This window comes from Pan paniscus, chromosome 1 (genome assembly GCF_029289425.2).
Source record: "Pan paniscus chromosome 1, NHGRI_mPanPan1-v2.0_pri, whole genome shotgun sequence".
Classification (NCBI taxonomy): domain Eukaryota; kingdom Metazoa; phylum Chordata; class Mammalia; order Primates; family Hominidae; genus Pan; species Pan paniscus.
The window spans coordinates 99,856,441-99,872,952 of NC_073249.2; the positions used below are offsets into that span (position 1 = coordinate 99,856,441).

Here is a 16,512-nt window from a genome sequence, read left to right on the forward strand (position 1 = left end):
TCCAGGTTTGAGTTGTTGTTGTGGAGGTGGTCTTAGTATTAGAAGAGATAATGAAATTCTAAGGCAGAAATGTTAGGCGAGTTGTGCAGGTGGATACTGAAATTGCTCAGGAAGATGGTAGGATTTAAAGTTATTTAAGTGCCTTTGGTCCCAGCTACTCAGGAGGCTGAGGTGGGAGGATTGCCTGAGCCTGGGGGGTGGAGGTTGCAGTGAGCCAAGATCAAACCCCTGCACTCCAGCCTGGGTGACAGAGCTAGACCTTGTCTCTAAATAAATAAATAAAGTTATATAAGGCAGGTGATAACTTTACTGATAAATACGAGAGATAGGCACAACCTTTTCCTATGATGAACAAATTAAATGGTCAAGAATCAGGGGAGTTCCAGGAATCAGTAATGCATCCCCTAGTATGGTACAGTGAAAGAGCATGGGTTCAGACTATCTAGGTTCAGACTTTTGGCCACCTACCTGACTTTTGAAGTCTTTTTTTTTTCTCTGTTTATAAATTGGGAATAATGAGACCTGCTGCAAGAGTTTTGTCATTAATGAGTAAGAATGTTTTTTTTTTTTATATTTATTTATTTATTTAGAGATGGAGTCTCGCTCTGTCGCCCAGGCTGGAGTGCAGTGGCGCGATCTCGGCTCACTGCAAGCTCCGCCTCCCGGGTTCACGTCATTCTCCTGCCTCAGCCTCTCGGGTAGCTGGGACTACAGGCATCCACCACCATGCCCGGCTAATTTTTTGTATTTGTAGTAGAGACAGGGTTTCACCGTGTTAGCCAGGATGGTCTCGATCTCCTGACCTTGTGATCCACCTGCCTCGGCCTCCCAAAGTGCTGGGATTACAGTCGTGAGCCACTGTGCCTAGCCGAGTAAGAGTGTTTTTAGAAGTGCTTAACTAATATTAACTTGTTAGTTTTTATTCTTGACTGCGTCATTACTTCAAGATGGTCTGGAAGTGGAAGAAGGGGTGAGAGGCAAAGATGGCAGAAGCGAATTTTGAACAACATAATTTATTCAGCCTGTTAAGTTTATACAATGAGGTCAGCACAAATATTTATGAATGAATATAGGTAGAAGCAAGTACTGATATAAGACAGGATTTTGTAAAATAAGGCCACTGTTTGGCTCATAACAACATCATGATGTTGATCTACAACAAATGTTTATGTAAAGAAATGCTTTGTCTAATAATTTTGCATGAAAATTCCATCATCCTTGGGAAGTAGATTTTATTGTCCTGGAGAACAGAATCAAAACCGGTATGTGAAAGTTATAGTTGGGGTGTGAGGCTGGTGATAGCGTTTGTTTTAGTTTAGAAAAGCATTTTCTAACAGTTAAAGCTGTCCAGTAATAAAGTAGACATTATAGCAAAGTAATGAGGTCCCTGTCAGACCTTGTATCCAAGTGGAGACTATGTGATTTGTCAGAGATGTAATAGAAGGATTCTTGCATGGGGGCAGGTATTTGGATTAAGTAATTGCTAAAGTCCCTTTCAGTTGGAAGATGATGCCAGGTGAGAGCTGTCTTTACACCATTCAGTTAACAAATAGTTGAAAACCTCCTCTGTTTTATTTGAAAGGTTGAAAGCCACTGCTTTTCTTCTTCTCCCCCTCCCCCTCCCCTTCCTCCTCCCCTTCCTCCTCCTCTTCCTCTTCCTCCTCCTCCCTGAGACAGAGCCACAAACTGTGTGTTTGGTTTGCTTTTTTTTTTTTTTTTTTTTGAAACAGGGTCTCACTGTCGCCCAGCCTGAAGAGTAGGGGCACAATTGTCGCACACTATATAGCCTTGACCTCCCAGGCTCAAGCAATCCTCCCACCTCAGCCACTCAAGTGGCTGGGACTACAGGCACACACGACCATGCTTAATTAGTTTAAAAAAGGTTTTTAGAGACAGGGTCCCACTGTGTTGTCCAGGCTGGTCTCAAACTCCTGGGCTCAAGTGATCCTCCTGCCTCAGCCTCTCAAAGTGCTGGGATTACAGGCATGAGCCACTGTGCCCAGCCTAAACTTTTTGTTTTTTTCGAGACAGAGTCTTGCTCTGTCGCCCAGGCTGGAGTGCAGTGGTGCCATCTCAGCTCACTGCAACCTCCGCCTTCCTGGTTCAAGTGATCCTTCTGCCTCAGCCTCCCTAGTAGCTGGGACTAGCCACCACACCCAGCAAATTTTTGTATTTTTAGTAGAGACAGGGTTTCACCATGTTGGCCAGGCTGGTCTCAAACTCCTGACCTCAGGTGATCCACCCTCCTCGGCCTCCCAAAGTGCTGGAATTACAGGCGTGAGCCACTGTGCCTGGCCCAAACACTGTGTTTTAATCATTGGTTTGATATCTCCATTTGGAATTTGAAAAGCTTAAGCAAGGTATTAGTGGTGATGTAACAAAAGCTGTTGTTCTCACCTGTTGGGTGGGGTTAGGTCAGGGTCCACAGCATGCACCTGGAGACATCAAATGTAAGAATGTGCTGTTAGGAAGTTTGGCTTAGTGCTTCAAATTTTTGCTAAAGAGCAAGGCATTCTAGATAATGTTGAACCTCTAAATTACTTTGTTAAAATGTTTTTTGAGAAGAATAGCCTGTGTGCTGTGTTGACATGTGAGATCTATGATGCCATAACACTAGTTTTCATTCACTTCTCTCACCCAGAAGACTGTCTGGCTGTGAAATTGCCTGTATGCCCATGGCTTAGTCAACTCTTTTCCTTTTTGCTGAGCACCTGTTTGTGATTAGTATTTTGTGTACTTATTGTATATTTCTCACATTCTTTCAGAAAGTTATTAAAATGGCTTTACAGTTGCGTTGCTTTTTTTTAAAGAGAGAAGATTGAAATTTATTTTGCAGCTATACACTTGGTTTTGGATTATTCATGTGTATAAGTTATTTGAGCTGCTACCACTTCCTCTGACCTAAGGCTGTGGCTAAAATGGGTTTGGAGAAGAAATTCTTGCCTGTACTGGGGGGTAGGGGGAGGATTCATTCATCTATTAATTCTGAAGGAATTTAATTCCTAATTCCTGAAGGTAAGGGACTTGACATTTTGAATTTGAATTTGACATTTGAATTTGACATTTTGAATTTGAGGTATCTTAGACCAAAAGTTCTTTATGTATTAGTAATTCTTTCTGATAATTATGATGTTGAAACTCAGGTAAATTTAAAATTGACAATATCTAGAATGATAGATAGTCAAAGATCATAGATCATGAGGCTATAGTGAACTGAAGAAGTTTATTTTTTAAACCTTGAAAGTATCTTATGAGTCATCTAATCCAAGTCTAGATTATAGAAGGGACAACTGAAACCCTGTAAGTAATTTGACCAAAGTCACCTAGTTAATACATATAGGTGTATGTAGGTAAACTCATGTAGTGTGAGGGAGGTAAGAGTTGTGACAGCATGGTTGATGTCCCTTTAGAAAGGAGAGTTTTTAAAACTTAGAAATAGAATGGTGATAAGAAGTGCCCTAGAATTTCTGATCTGCTAAGCTTCAAATTGGTTGGTTTGTTGGTAGCTGATGTGGAAATTGGCTTAGTCATTGAATCATTTCTTCATCAGGCATTTGACTACCTACCATATTATAGATGCTACACTAGATGTTGGAGTTACAAAAATGAAGAAATCGTGTCCCTGCACTCATGGATCTCTTGTACTATTAGAACAGGACAAGAGAGAAAAATTTCTATTTTGCCATCTTTCTCTGTCCCAAAAAAAAAAAAAATCCAGTGTTAGCAAGTTAGTGACCTGCTGGTTTTATAACCCACAAATCTTTTTTGTTTATTTGCCTTGTCACTTTTTGCCTTCAACAATTATGCCTTGACCTTTCCCAAAAGGCAGGGGATTGGTGGGTATGGTAGGGCAAGTGTACCTGGCAACTTAATGAATGAGTCTTCTATAGAAAGCTGTAAACTTGGCAGAATTTGATCAGAGATTGTTCTTCACTCTGTTATTGCTTCCCTCTGACTTTTAACCTCAGAGGAATGTTGAATTGGTGCCAGGCTGTCAGGTTAGGGACATAGTTTCTGCCAAAGTCTGAAAGAAGAGATCTTTTTCAGTTGAACTTATTTGACAGTCATCTGTCCTGTGTGGAGAAAGACGTGTTTGGAGTAGATGTGTTTCCTGGGTTCAAGAGGTTAATGGACAGAGATTGAATCTTGTTATGAACCTTTTGGGTCCCCACTCTGCTTTGTGGAATAACTTATTCTTTAATTTAATTTAAGTTAGTTTTTTGAGACAGTCACTCTTTTGACCAGGCTGGAGTGAAGTGGCGTGATCTTGGCTCACTGCAACCTCTGCCCCACGTGGGTTCAAGGGATTCTCCTGCCTCAGCCTCCCGAGTAGCTAGGATTACAGGTGCCCGCCATCATGCCTGGCTAATTTTTGTATTTTTAGTAGAAACAGGGTTTTGCCATGTTGGCCAGGCTGGTCTCAAACTCCTGACCTCAGGTGATACACCTGCCTCGGCCTCCCAAAGTGCTGAGATTAAAGGCGTGAGCCACCGCACCTGGCCTAATACTGTGTTTTGAGTAATTTTAGCTATCAGTTTACTCCTCTGCTAGTATCAAAACACTAGTCAACTCTGAAATTATCCAGTGTATAGTAATTGTTCATTCACTCAACAAATATTTATTGAGGGCCAGTGTGCCTAGCACTGTGCCAAGTGATACATGCAGGGGATACATTAGTGAAGGAGACATACAAGTTTCCTGCTTTCAAGAAACATATATTAGAGGAGATGGCTAGACAGCAACTAATTAAAATAATTTGAGAGTATTCAAGTGCCAGGAAGGAAATACACAAAGGTGCCATGTTAGAGACTATTGCAGGTGGGGAGTTCTTTAGGGTGGTAGCCTGTTGCTTCCTTCTTTAGTTTGGGTAAGCAAACTCATGGTAGAAAAGCAGTACTCAGGGAAAGTACAGGAAAAGCATTTTTCAGAGTGGTATTACAGGTTACTGGTTAATGTAGATGTTGAGATGTTAATGAAGAGTTAGGAAATAAAATGTTACTCTTCATAATTTTAAAGTGCTGTATTTTAAAATTCAACTGAAATGAATGAGCTAGGATAGTTTCCCCATTTGGTTAGGAAGCTGCTGACATGGGACTGTGATTATCCTGTTCCAGTGTAATTTGAGCCTTATGTATTTATTTATTCCTCAGGTGGAGGCCTGAATTTTGATCTATGTTCTACCTACATCCAGCTGGCTGAAAGTACTTGATGATCACATGACCCTGGACATGGATGCTGTTCTGTCAGATTTTGTCCGTTCCACAGGAGCAGAGCCAGGGCTAGCGCGAGATCTCCTAGAAGGTGAGGAGTTGTAGGGGAGAATGAGAAAAGAGAAAGTAAAATGTGGTATTTATCATTAGGATGATTTGGACCATTTAAGGTGATCAGGAAGATACTTTGTGTATGTTAGGCCCTATAGTTAATTCTAATGATATACTTTGTGTATAACCCGTCATAATTAGAAATTTTAAAATCCCTTTTTCACCTTGAACTTACTGGGGTAGTTTTCTCCATTGTCAGTTTATGCTCAGGCAATGCAAGTGAAATTTTATATTAGTCCATTACAAACATAATTTTGTTTTATTTTCATTTATTTATTTATTTTTGAGACAGAGTCTCGCTCTGTTGCCCAGGCTGGAGAGCAGTGGCATGATCTTGGCTCACTGCAATCTCTGCCTCCCAGGTCCAGTCAATTCTCCTGTCTCAGACTCCTGAGTAGCTGGGATTACAGGTGCCTGCCACCACACCTGGCTAATTTTTGTATTTTTTAGTAGAGATGAAGTTTTACCTGTTGGCCAGGCTGGTCTTGAACTCCTTACCTCAGGTAATCTGCCTGCCTCGGCCTCCCAAAGTGCTGGGATTACAGGCATGAGCCACTGTGCCCGGCCTAAAAGCATAATTTTAGATCTGTAAGACTTCCTCTTTATATAGAAGTGACTTTAGGGTTTTCATAATGGGATCATCCATGGTTTTGTTCTTTCCTTACATAACATACATTATGGGTAATTCTATGTTGAGTGAATCAATTTAATGTTTTCATTTTGCTGCTTTTGTTTACTTATATCTTTATACACATAAGTTTGAATGTTCTAGATTTTTTTTTTTTTTTTTTGAGACGGAGTTTTGCTGTTGTTGCCCAGGCTAGAGTGCAATGGTGCGATCTCGGGTCACTGCAACCTCCTCCTCCTGGGTTCATGCAATTCTCCTGCCTCAGCCTCCGGAGTAGCTGGGATTACAGGCATGCGCCACCACACTCAGCTAATTTTGTATTTTTAGTAGAGATGGGGTTTCTCCATTTTGGTCAGGCTGGTCTCGAACTCCCGACCTCAGGTGATCCGCCTGCCTCGGCCTCTCCCAAAGTGCTGGGATTTCAGGCATGAGCTACCATGCCTGGCTGAATGTTCTAGATTTTAAGGTCCTGAAGGGTTAGAATCATGTCCCTAGGATTCTGTTTAGAGTCACAAATAATAGATGAAAATATGTAATGACACAAACAGGCAGGCCTATGGGGAAGGGGCAAGTTCTTAGCATACATAGGTAATATTTTAAATTGCCAGCCCTTAGCAAGGTGTGACAATTAGACATTTGCTTGGCTACCCGTGAGGAGAGCATGAGTTTGGAAACAGAAGATCAGGGTTTAAATTCCAGTTTAGTAATTTAGTACAACTTTGTCCTTAATTTGCATTTTCTTTTTTTTTTCTTTTTGAGACAGAGTCTCACTCTGTCGCCCAGGCTGGAGTGCAGTGGCGCGATGTCGGCTCACCACAACCTCCGCCTCCCAGATTCAAGCGTTTCTCCTGCCTCAGCCTCCCCAGTAGCTGGGACTACAGACGCGCGCCACCATGCCCGGCTAATTTGTGTATTTTTAGTAGAGATGGGGTTTCACAATGCTGGCCAGGCTGGTTTCAAACTCCTGACTCGTGATCTACCCACCTCAGCCTCCCAAAGTGCTGGGATTACAGGCATGAGCCACCCTGCCCACCCTAATTTGCATTTTTAGTTTCTTCTCCTACTACTTTTCCCTATACTTCCTATGCAGCCAGGCCTGACTTGTCACCTCTTGGTGATCATGTTAGGTTACTTCCTCAGTCTGCAGCATTTCTTTCCTCTATTCTCCTCATCCTTCAAGAGTCAGCTCAAATGTTTCCTCTTTCATAAAATCCTTAACCTTTCTGCATTCCTCTTATAACATGTGTTGAACACTTATGAGTGTCCAATATGTGCAGCGTCCTTGAGATATGTTATTTTATTCTCACAACCACCATACAATAAAGTTTTATTATCCTGGAGTTAATAATTTTAAAACCTGAGGCTCAGTGAAGTTAAGTAGGATTTGAATCTAGGCAATCTGGTTTCAGAGTATGGCTGTAAGCAATTATGTTACAAATTATTGCTAGCATGCTCACATGTGTGCACACACACATACACTCATGCTGTGAAAGAAACGTTGAGGGTGCTGTGAGAGTGAAGAAAGAACCCTAACTTAGATCTAGAGTGCAGGAAGGCCTTTTCCGAGGAGTGATTTTTAAGCTGAGCCCTGAAGGACAAGTAGGAGCAGCAAGACAAAGGGATGTAGAAGAGAGTGTTTATGCAGAATAAACAGTTTATGCAAGGGCCCTAAGGTGCAAGAGAGTTTGGCACATTGGAGAAACTATTAATAATGAGGTAGTAAGAATGGTGCATAAGTGGTAGGAAGCTGGTGAGATAGGCAGGAAGCAGAAAATAGGGGCTCTAGCCAGGTGTGGTGGCATTCACTGTAATCTCAGCTACCTGGGAGGCTGAGGTGGGACGGTCGCTTAATTAAGCCCAGGAGTTTGAGACCAGCCTGGGCAACATAGCAAGACCTCGTCTCTTAAAAAAAAAAAAAAGAAAAAGAAAGAGGCTGGGTGCAGTGGCTTATGCCTGTAATCCTAACACTTTGAGAGGCTGAGGCAGGCGGATCACCTGAGTTCAGGAGTTTGAGACCAGCCTGGCCAACATGGTGAAACCCCGTTTCTACTAAAAATACAAAAATTAGCTGGGTGTGGTGGCGGGTGCCTGTAGTTCCAGCTGCTCGGGAGGCTGAGGCAGGAGAATCTCTTAAACCTGGGAGGCAGAGACTGCAGTGAGTCGAGATTCTGCCACTGCGCTCCAGCCAGGGTGACAGAGTGAGACTCTGTCTCAAAAAAAAAAAAAAAACTAAGAAAAAAAAAAAAGAAAAATAAAAGAAAAAAAGAGTGTAGGGCCTTTGTAGGCCATGATGAGGAGTTTAAATTTTATTCTAAGTTCACTAGGAAACTGGTGAAGGATTTTAATCAGGGGAGTGACATGATTGGATTTGAGTTTTTAACAATGTACTTGTAGAGAACACTCTGGCCAGAGAAGAAATGATTAAAACAGTTAGGAATATTGCCTTAGTTCAGGTGACAGATGATGATGTTGTAGACTATGGTGGTAGCAATAGATAGAAGGAGGTGGAATTAAGATAATTTAGAAGGAAAAATACAAAAAACTTAGGTGGGTGTGGTGGCACACGCCTGTAATCCCAGCTATTCAGGAGGTTGAAGCGTGAGAATCGCCTGAACCCAGGAGGGCAGAGGTTGCAGTGAGCCGAGATTGCACCACTGCACTTCAGCTTGGGTGACAGAATGAGATTCCGTTGAGTTCAAGACCAGCCTGGCCAAGATGGTGAAACCCTGTCTGTACTAAAAAAATACAAAACTTGGCCGGGCGTGGTGACGCACGCCTGTAATCCTAGCTACTCGGGAGGCTGAGGCAGAGAATTGCTTGAACCCAGGAGGTGGAGATTGCAGTGAGCTGAGATCATGCCACTGCACTCCAGCCTGGGCAACAGAGACTCCATCTCAAAAAAAAAAAAAAATTAGAAGGGGCATAAAAGGACCTCATCCTCATTTTCTCTCTGTTGCTTGTTTTTTCTTTTAAAAGTTAACTGAGGCCAGGTGTGGTGGCTCACACCTGTAACCCCAGCACTTTGGGAGGCCGAGGCAGGTGGATCACCTGAGGTCAGGAGTTCGAGACTAGCCTGGCCAACAGGGTGAAGCCCCATCTCTACTAAAAATACAAAAATTAGCCAGGAATGGTGGCACGCGCCTGTTATCCCAGTTACTCGAGAGGCTGAGGCAGGAGAATTGCTTGAACCCAGGAGGAGAACGTTCCAGTGAGCCGAGATCGTGCCACTGCACCCCAGCCTGGGCGACACAGCAAGACTCCATCTCAAAAACAACAACAACAACAACAGTTAACTGATTGTATTTCAATAGGACTGTTTGATTTGTGTTTTGTTTTGTATGAGATGGGGTCTCACTCTGTCACCCAGGCAGGAGTGCAGTTGTGTGATCTCAGCTCACTGCAACCTCGGCCTCCTGAGCTCAAGTGAGCCTCCCATCTCAGCCTCCTGAGTAGCTAGGACCACGAGCACACACCACCACACCTGGCTAATGGGACTGTTCAATACTGATAATTGAAAATGAGAGAAAGAAATCAAAAGTAAACTATCATATTATAAAGAACAAATTAGAAAGGAAAGAGATTAGGAGCAGAGAGACCAGATAGAGAATTCCTTCCTAAAAGACCAAAGACTAAGTAAAGATTATGAGGACCTCAAATGGGGCAGTGGCAATAAAAATGGATAATAAGAAATGGATTTGAGAGATGTTTTAGGGGTACAAATTGACTTGGTGGTGAGGGAAGAGGAAGAGTGCAATCTGAGGAAACTTGAGGAGCTAAAAATGACTGAAGTTTCAGGGCCTGGAGGGATTGTGATGCCATTACTGATTTAGGGAACAGAGGAAGAGGAGAAGCAGCAAGTTTTGGGAAGGAAAATGATGGATACTCAATTTGGCCATGTGGATTGTTAGGAAGACCTGATTTTAAGGAGATTTGCAGACAGTTGGAAGTATAGATCCGATGCTCAAGGCAGATGTCACTCGTTCATGCATTGATTCAGGAGAAGAGTTATCCATTAATTCAACAAATATTTATTGAGTGACTACTGTGTGCCAGGTACTGTTCTAGATGCTCCAACAAAACAAAACAAACAAAAATACCTGCCTTCATGTTCTAGCAGGAGAGAGGGTCAATAAACAACAAATGTGATAACTAAGTAAATTATAAAGTATATTATAAACTGTTAAGTGCTATGGAGAAGAGTAAAGGGAATGATGAAGTGGGTTGTGATTTTTAAGTCAGGGTAGGCCTTACTAACAATGTGATATTTAAGCAAATACCTAAAGCTAATGAGGAGTTGTCTGTGTGGATATATTGGGGAAAGAGCCTTCTAGGTAGAGGGAATAGTCAGTGGAAAGGCCCTAGAGTGAGAGTGGACTTAGCATGTTCTAGGAACAGCAAGGTCAGTGATGACTGGAACAGAGTGAGCAAAGGGAGTCAGAACAATTGGCTAATGTAATGATTTAGAAGTAAAATCATCAGTAATGATTTAGACGTAAAATTGTGAATAAAACCAACCACTATTCTAAGTGCTTTCAACTCATTTAATCTTCATAACAACTCTATGAGGTAGGCACTGTTACTATCATCTGCATTTTCACGGATAAGGAAATTGAAGCACAGAGAAGAGGCCAGAAAAGTAGGCCAGGACATACAAAGCCTTGAGTATCAAGCCAAAGAGCCTGAGTTTTATTCTGTAGGCAGTGGTAAGCCATTAAAAATCTCGATTATGGAACTAAAATGATCACAACTGTGCTTTAGAAAGATTAATCTCATGGGATTCTTTGGAATGGATTGGAGGTAGGACAGTAGGTGATAGGAATTGAATTAAGGTGGTAGTAGATGGAATACAACAGAAAGAAATGTGAGCAATTATACAATGCATATTTGTTGAATAATTTAGCTGGAGAAAGCATCAGAAAAATCCATTATGACAAATCTTATCATTTAAGGTCATTTCTTTAGTAGAATGGTGATTCTTAAATTTGGGGGAAACACTGTTTCCTTTGAAAAGCTGATGACAGCTATGAACTCTTTCACTAGAAAATGCACAAGCCCATGATCTTATATGCAGGTTTAGTGGTTTAGGACACACTGGAGTACATGTAGGCTAAGAACCTCTTTGGATCTCAGAATTAGGAGACCTGGGCCTGAGTCCTGCTGGGTCTGGTGTGAACTAGCTGTGACTTTGGGCAAATAATTTACTTCTGTAGACTTTATCTGTAAAAGGAAGTTTTAATTTTCGGTTACTAGATCTTTAAGGGCTCTTTTAGTTCAGAGGGACAAAGTTTCTATTTTCATGGCACTTACTTAGGAAATAGACAACAAATAAGTAAGTAAAGACATTTGATAAGTTAGATTGAAGTGTTATAAAGAAAATTAAAGCAGGGTAAGGAAAAGAAGAATGATTATGTGCATGCGTATTTGCATACTGGTTTTGATAGGATAGTTAGTGTGATCTTTGTGTCTCTATACTATGGGTGCACAGTTTGCTTTTTGCTTTGTCTCCTGACAGGAAAGAATTGGGATGTGAATGCCGCCCTCAGTGATTTTGAACAGCTACGTCAAGTCCATGCTGGAAACCTACCCCCATCCTTTAGTGAGGGGAGTGGTGGCTCCAGGACCCCTGAAAAAGGGTTTTCTGACAGAGAGCCTACTCGCCCTCCCCGACCCATCCTCCAACGGCAGGATGACATTGTTCAAGGTACTGGGGTGACTGGAATGTTTCCGTATATGGAGTAGGAAGGGAGGGGATTGTTAAATGGAGTCATAAAGTCTAGTGATCCATTGGAGGTGATTCCATTTCTTCCCCTTCTCCCAGCCAAACCCAGACTGAGGTGGCCTCAGTCTGCCCAGGTGCTGCAGTCCCTCACTGCGTCTCTGCATCTTTAGTGTTATCCTGTATAAAAGCCTTCCTCAGATACTGTGAAAGAAATAGAGGAAGGAGGATAACAATCTCCTTGTTGATATAAAGTTCACATAAAGGTAGAATTGAAAGAGTCATTACCTCTTTGGGGGGTAATTTGTTAATATTTGCCAATATCTATCAAAATTAAAATGCGTATGTACTCTGACTTAGCAATTTCATATCTAGCAATTTATCATATATGTGTATGTGCACATAAGTATTCTTTAAATAAATACATAAGGCCAGGTGCAGTGGCTCACACCTGTAATCCCAGCACTTTGGGAGGTCGAGGTGGGTGGATCACCTGAGCTCAGGAGTTCGAGACCAGTCTGGCCAACATGGTAAAACCCCATCTCTATTAAAAATACAAACATTAGCTGGGCGTGGTGGTACATGCCTATAATCCCAGCTACTTGGGAGGCTGAGGCAGGAGAATTGCTTGAACTTGGGAGGCGGAGGTTGCAGTGAACTGAGATTACACCACTGCACTCCAGCCTGGGTGACACAGTGAGACTCTGTCTCAAAAAAACAAATAAATAAATGAATAAAAATTAAAAAAAGAAATACATAAATGCAGCATATAAGGATATTCACAGCAGCATTATTTTACAATAATTAAATCTTGAAACTTTTTTTTTTTTCTTGAGGCAATCCATCTGACTTGGCCCCCCAAAGTGCTGGGATTACAGGTGTGAGCCACTGCGCCTGGCCCTGAAAACATTTAATGTCCATTAGTAAAGGAATGGTTAAGTAAATTGTAATCATCCATGTTGTGGAATACTCTGTAATCATTAGAAAGAATTAGGCAGAACTTGGTGTACTGTTTTGGAAAAATTTCTAAAATCTATTCAGAAGGGGGCTGGGCATGATGGCTCACACCTGTAATCCCAGCACTTTGGGAGGCCAAGGCTGGTGGATCACCTGAGGTCAGGAGTTCGAGACCAGCCTGGCCTACATGGTGAAACCCTGTCTCTGCTAAAATCACAAAAATTAGCTGGGCATAGTGGTGCACACCTGTAATCCCAGCTACTTGGGAGGCTGAGGCAGGAGACTTGCTTAAGCCCAGGAGGCAGAGGTTGCAGTAAACCTAGATTGCACCACTGCTCTCCAGCCTGGGTGACGGAGTGAGACTCCATATAAAAAAATATATAATTTTTTTCAAAAAGGTAAGACGCAATGCAATGTATGTAGTATACTCTCATTTGTGTTTTAAAAGATGATTTTAAAAGCTGTACATGCATTTTTAGTGGAGATGGGGTTTCACCATATTAGCCAGGATGGTGTCGATCTCCTGACCTTGTGATCCACCCGCCTCGGCCTCCCAAAGTGCTGGGATTACAGGCGTGAGCCATCGTGCCCGGCCAAAACCTGTATATGCTTCTGTATGCATAAAAATTTCTAGAAGGATACAAAAGTTTGCCTCTGGGGAAGGGATCAGGAATTCTGAACGATAAGAAGACTTCCTTGTGAAATCATTTTATACCTTTTGATAGTATATTGATTTTTTACCATAGGCACATGGTACTGTTTTTGAGGCAGGGTCTTGCTCTGTCCCCCAAGGCTGGAGTGAGGCTGGTGGAACACAGCTCACTACAGCCTAAACCTCCTAGGCTCAAGGGATCCTACTGCCTCAGCCTCCCAAGTAGCTGGGAGCATGGGCACGCACCACCTCACCTAGTTAAATTTTTGATTCTTTGTAGAAATTAGGTCTCACTCTGTTGCCCAGGTGGTCTCGAATTCCTGGGCTCAAGTGATCCTTCTACCTTGGCTTCCCAAAGTTTTGGGATTACAGGTGTGAGCCACCATGCTCAGTCTACGAATACCTAAAAAATATTTTTAAGGTGGGTGTGGTGGCTCACGCCTGTAATCCCAGCACTTTGGGAGGCCAAGGCTGGCAGATCACCTGAGGCCAGGAGTTTGAGGAGAACAGCCTGGCCAATGTGGAGAAACCCCGTCTCTGCTAAAATAAAAAAAAAAATTAGCTGGGTGTGGTGGCGTGTGCGTGTAATCCTAGCTACTCAGAAGGCTGAGGCAGGAGAATCCCTTGAACCTGGGAGGCAGAGGTTGCAGTGAGCTGAGACTGCAGCACTGCACTCCAGCCTGAGCGACAGAGCGAGACTCTGTCTCAAAGAACAAAAAAAACAAAACTAAAAAATATTTGAAAAATAACATCACTATAAGATAACTTTAGACAACTCAGTTTATTTTGTGTATCATATCTGGCAAATATTGTATTAAGAACAGCCCAACATGCTTTTGAAATTTTGCCTCCTTTGGATCATCATTAAATCATTACATAATTGAAGCCATACAAATGAACTGTAATACTACATTGAGCAAATTATAATCACAGTGGAATATCTGCTTGGGAATTACAAGTGTCATGTATTCAAAACAAATGAAATGATGTGGGGTACTATCTACATTATTGTTCTCTATAGACTGTTAAGAATTGACTGTCCCTATAAATTTCTGATAAATATGGGTATTGAGAGTAGTTGTAGTAAGCAATATAAATTAATGTTATTGATGTAGGAAGAAAGTTCCCAAATGTGTAAGATTTGTTGTTGTCTTTTTTTTTTTTTTTTGAAACGGGGTCTTGCTCTGTTGTCAGGCAGGAGTGCAGTGGCACGATCTCGGCTCACTGCAGCCTCCGCCTCCCAGGTTCAAGCAATTCTCCCACCTCAGCCTCCCGAGTAGCTGGGATTATAGGGGCACACCACCATGCCCGGCTAATTTTTGTATTTTTAGTAGAGACAGTGTTTCACCATGTTGGTCAGGCTGCTCTTGAACACCTGACCTCAGGTGATCCACCTGCCTTGGCCTCCCAAAGGATTTTCTTTTCTATAATGGATTTCTTTTATAATCTTTCTAGAATGAAAATACCCTTTAGAAAAGGTATTTCCCAAGACCCTGAGAATTACCAGAGAGGTTATTTGACTAACTCTAGTCTAGGGAAACCTCACTTCCCTTATTCCCTCTCCTCCCACCAAACAATGACCAAATTGCTAAATGAATGGGTCCCTATCACACTGGGAAATATGGAAGTGGAGGAAGACAGTCAGAGGGAGGGGAAGATCAGGCAAATTCCAAACAAGGGCAGAAAGAGGAATGAATAATTTGGTGCTAATGTGAGTGCCTACAAAAATACTTTCTCTATTTCTCCAATTGTATTTGGCTTCAGAAAAAGGGTTCTGAAATTCAGTAGTCAGTTAGACTTAGTTTTTCTCTGACTGTAAACCCTGTTGAGAGGTAACTTTCACCACATCAGTGTAGAGTTCTCCAAGTGGGCTGTGTATGTTCTAAGGTGACTCCATTTCTCGTTGCAGAAAAACGCCTGTCTAGGGGCATCTCCCACGCCAGCTCCAGCATTGTTTCCCTGGCCCGGTCCCATGTCTCCTCCAATGGTGGGGGTGGGGGGAGCAATGAGCACCCCCTGGAAATGCCCATCTGTGCCTTCCAGCTTCCAGATCTCACTGTATACAATGAAGACTTCCGCAGCTTCATAGAGAGAGACCTCATTGAGCAGTCCATGCTGGTTGCCTTGGAACAGGCAGGTCAGTGAGTGCTTCCTCTCCCACACTCTTCCCTCTACTCTCCACCTACAGGCAGCCTTGTGGAGGGGCTGGACTTGATCGGTAGCTTCCAGTTTAAGTGTGTTATCTGATTGCAAAGTCAGGAGTCAGTGGGATAAACTTGTGCTGTCAAAGAATGGATACAGATTAGATACTTTACTCTGGGAATTTCCTGGTTGATGGAAGAGAAACCAGATACACATGTGAAAAGGCCTAGGAATCAATACCTAGAAATCAATACATGAAAAAAATACAACGAATTATAATTGGCCCTGAAACACCCTTGTGAACAGAAATGACCAATGCTGTAGATGATGCACAGTAGTGAACCTATCCCCCCAAATGTATTTACGTTTGTAATTGTGTTTATCTTAAATTATTGTTAAAATTAATTCTTATCATAGGATGAGGCAGCTGGGAATTTTGGAAAAGCTAATCAGGCATTAAAATGCTTGTGTGGGATAAGAACTGGAGTTAGATGAGGGCATGGAAAGGAAGCTTTTATTTTTCATTTTGTAACCTTCTATATTAACCATATACATCTATTTGTAATTTTTTTTTTAAGTTGGTAAATTATCTGGTCTAGGGAGTTTATAAGCCAGTTTTTCATTCAGTAGTTCAAAAACTATGCTCCACAGTAGTTCAAGAAAACTTATGCATCACTCATAAGATATTTTCCTCATGTAAATAATGGGTTGGCAATTGTGGGATGACTGTATGGAATTAAGACTTATTTTCTTGGATATTTTATGTACTTTATCTTATTGCTTATTCCTTTAAAGTCACACCCCACACATGATGACATGCTGTCATATATGCAGATGATACTCATAAGACACCTTAAATACATGCTTTGAGTTGTTTTTGTTTTGTTCATGATGGATTTTTGCTGAGCTTTGTTGCTGTGATACATACTGGTCTCCTGAGTGGAGGGAAGGAATCAGGGCCAGTCCAAGCAGTCAACAGTTTCAACTTATGTCCTTGGCCTCGTCATTTAACCCAGGGTTTCTCAACCTTGGCAGTATTGACATTTTGGTCTAGATAATTCTTTGTTTTGCAAGCTGCCTTGTGCATTATATCATG

General features: G+C 42.0%; 1 protein-coding gene across 5 annotated transcripts in view; it reads left to right on the forward strand.

Moving 5' to 3' along the window:
• OTUD7B (OTU deubiquitinase 7B) overlaps positions 1-16,512 on the forward strand; it is a 72,960-nt gene that overhangs the window by 28,062 nt on the left and 28,386 nt on the right. For 2 of the 5 annotated variants that reach the window (XM_034934387.3, XM_014347201.5), the window contains exons 2-4: positions 5,151-5,301; positions 11,462-11,650; positions 15,184-15,411. In XM_034934387.3, coding sequence (XP_034790278.1) covers positions 5,217-5,301; positions 11,462-11,650; positions 15,184-15,411 — 502 coding nt within the window. In that variant the 5' untranslated portion in view covers positions 5,151-5,216. Of the gene's footprint in view, positions 1-2,373; positions 3,016-5,150; positions 5,302-11,461; positions 11,651-15,183; positions 15,412-16,512 lie in introns of those variants that run through there. The other 3 variants (XM_055113977.2, XM_055113978.2, XM_034934396.3) reach the window with 3 other exon arrangements.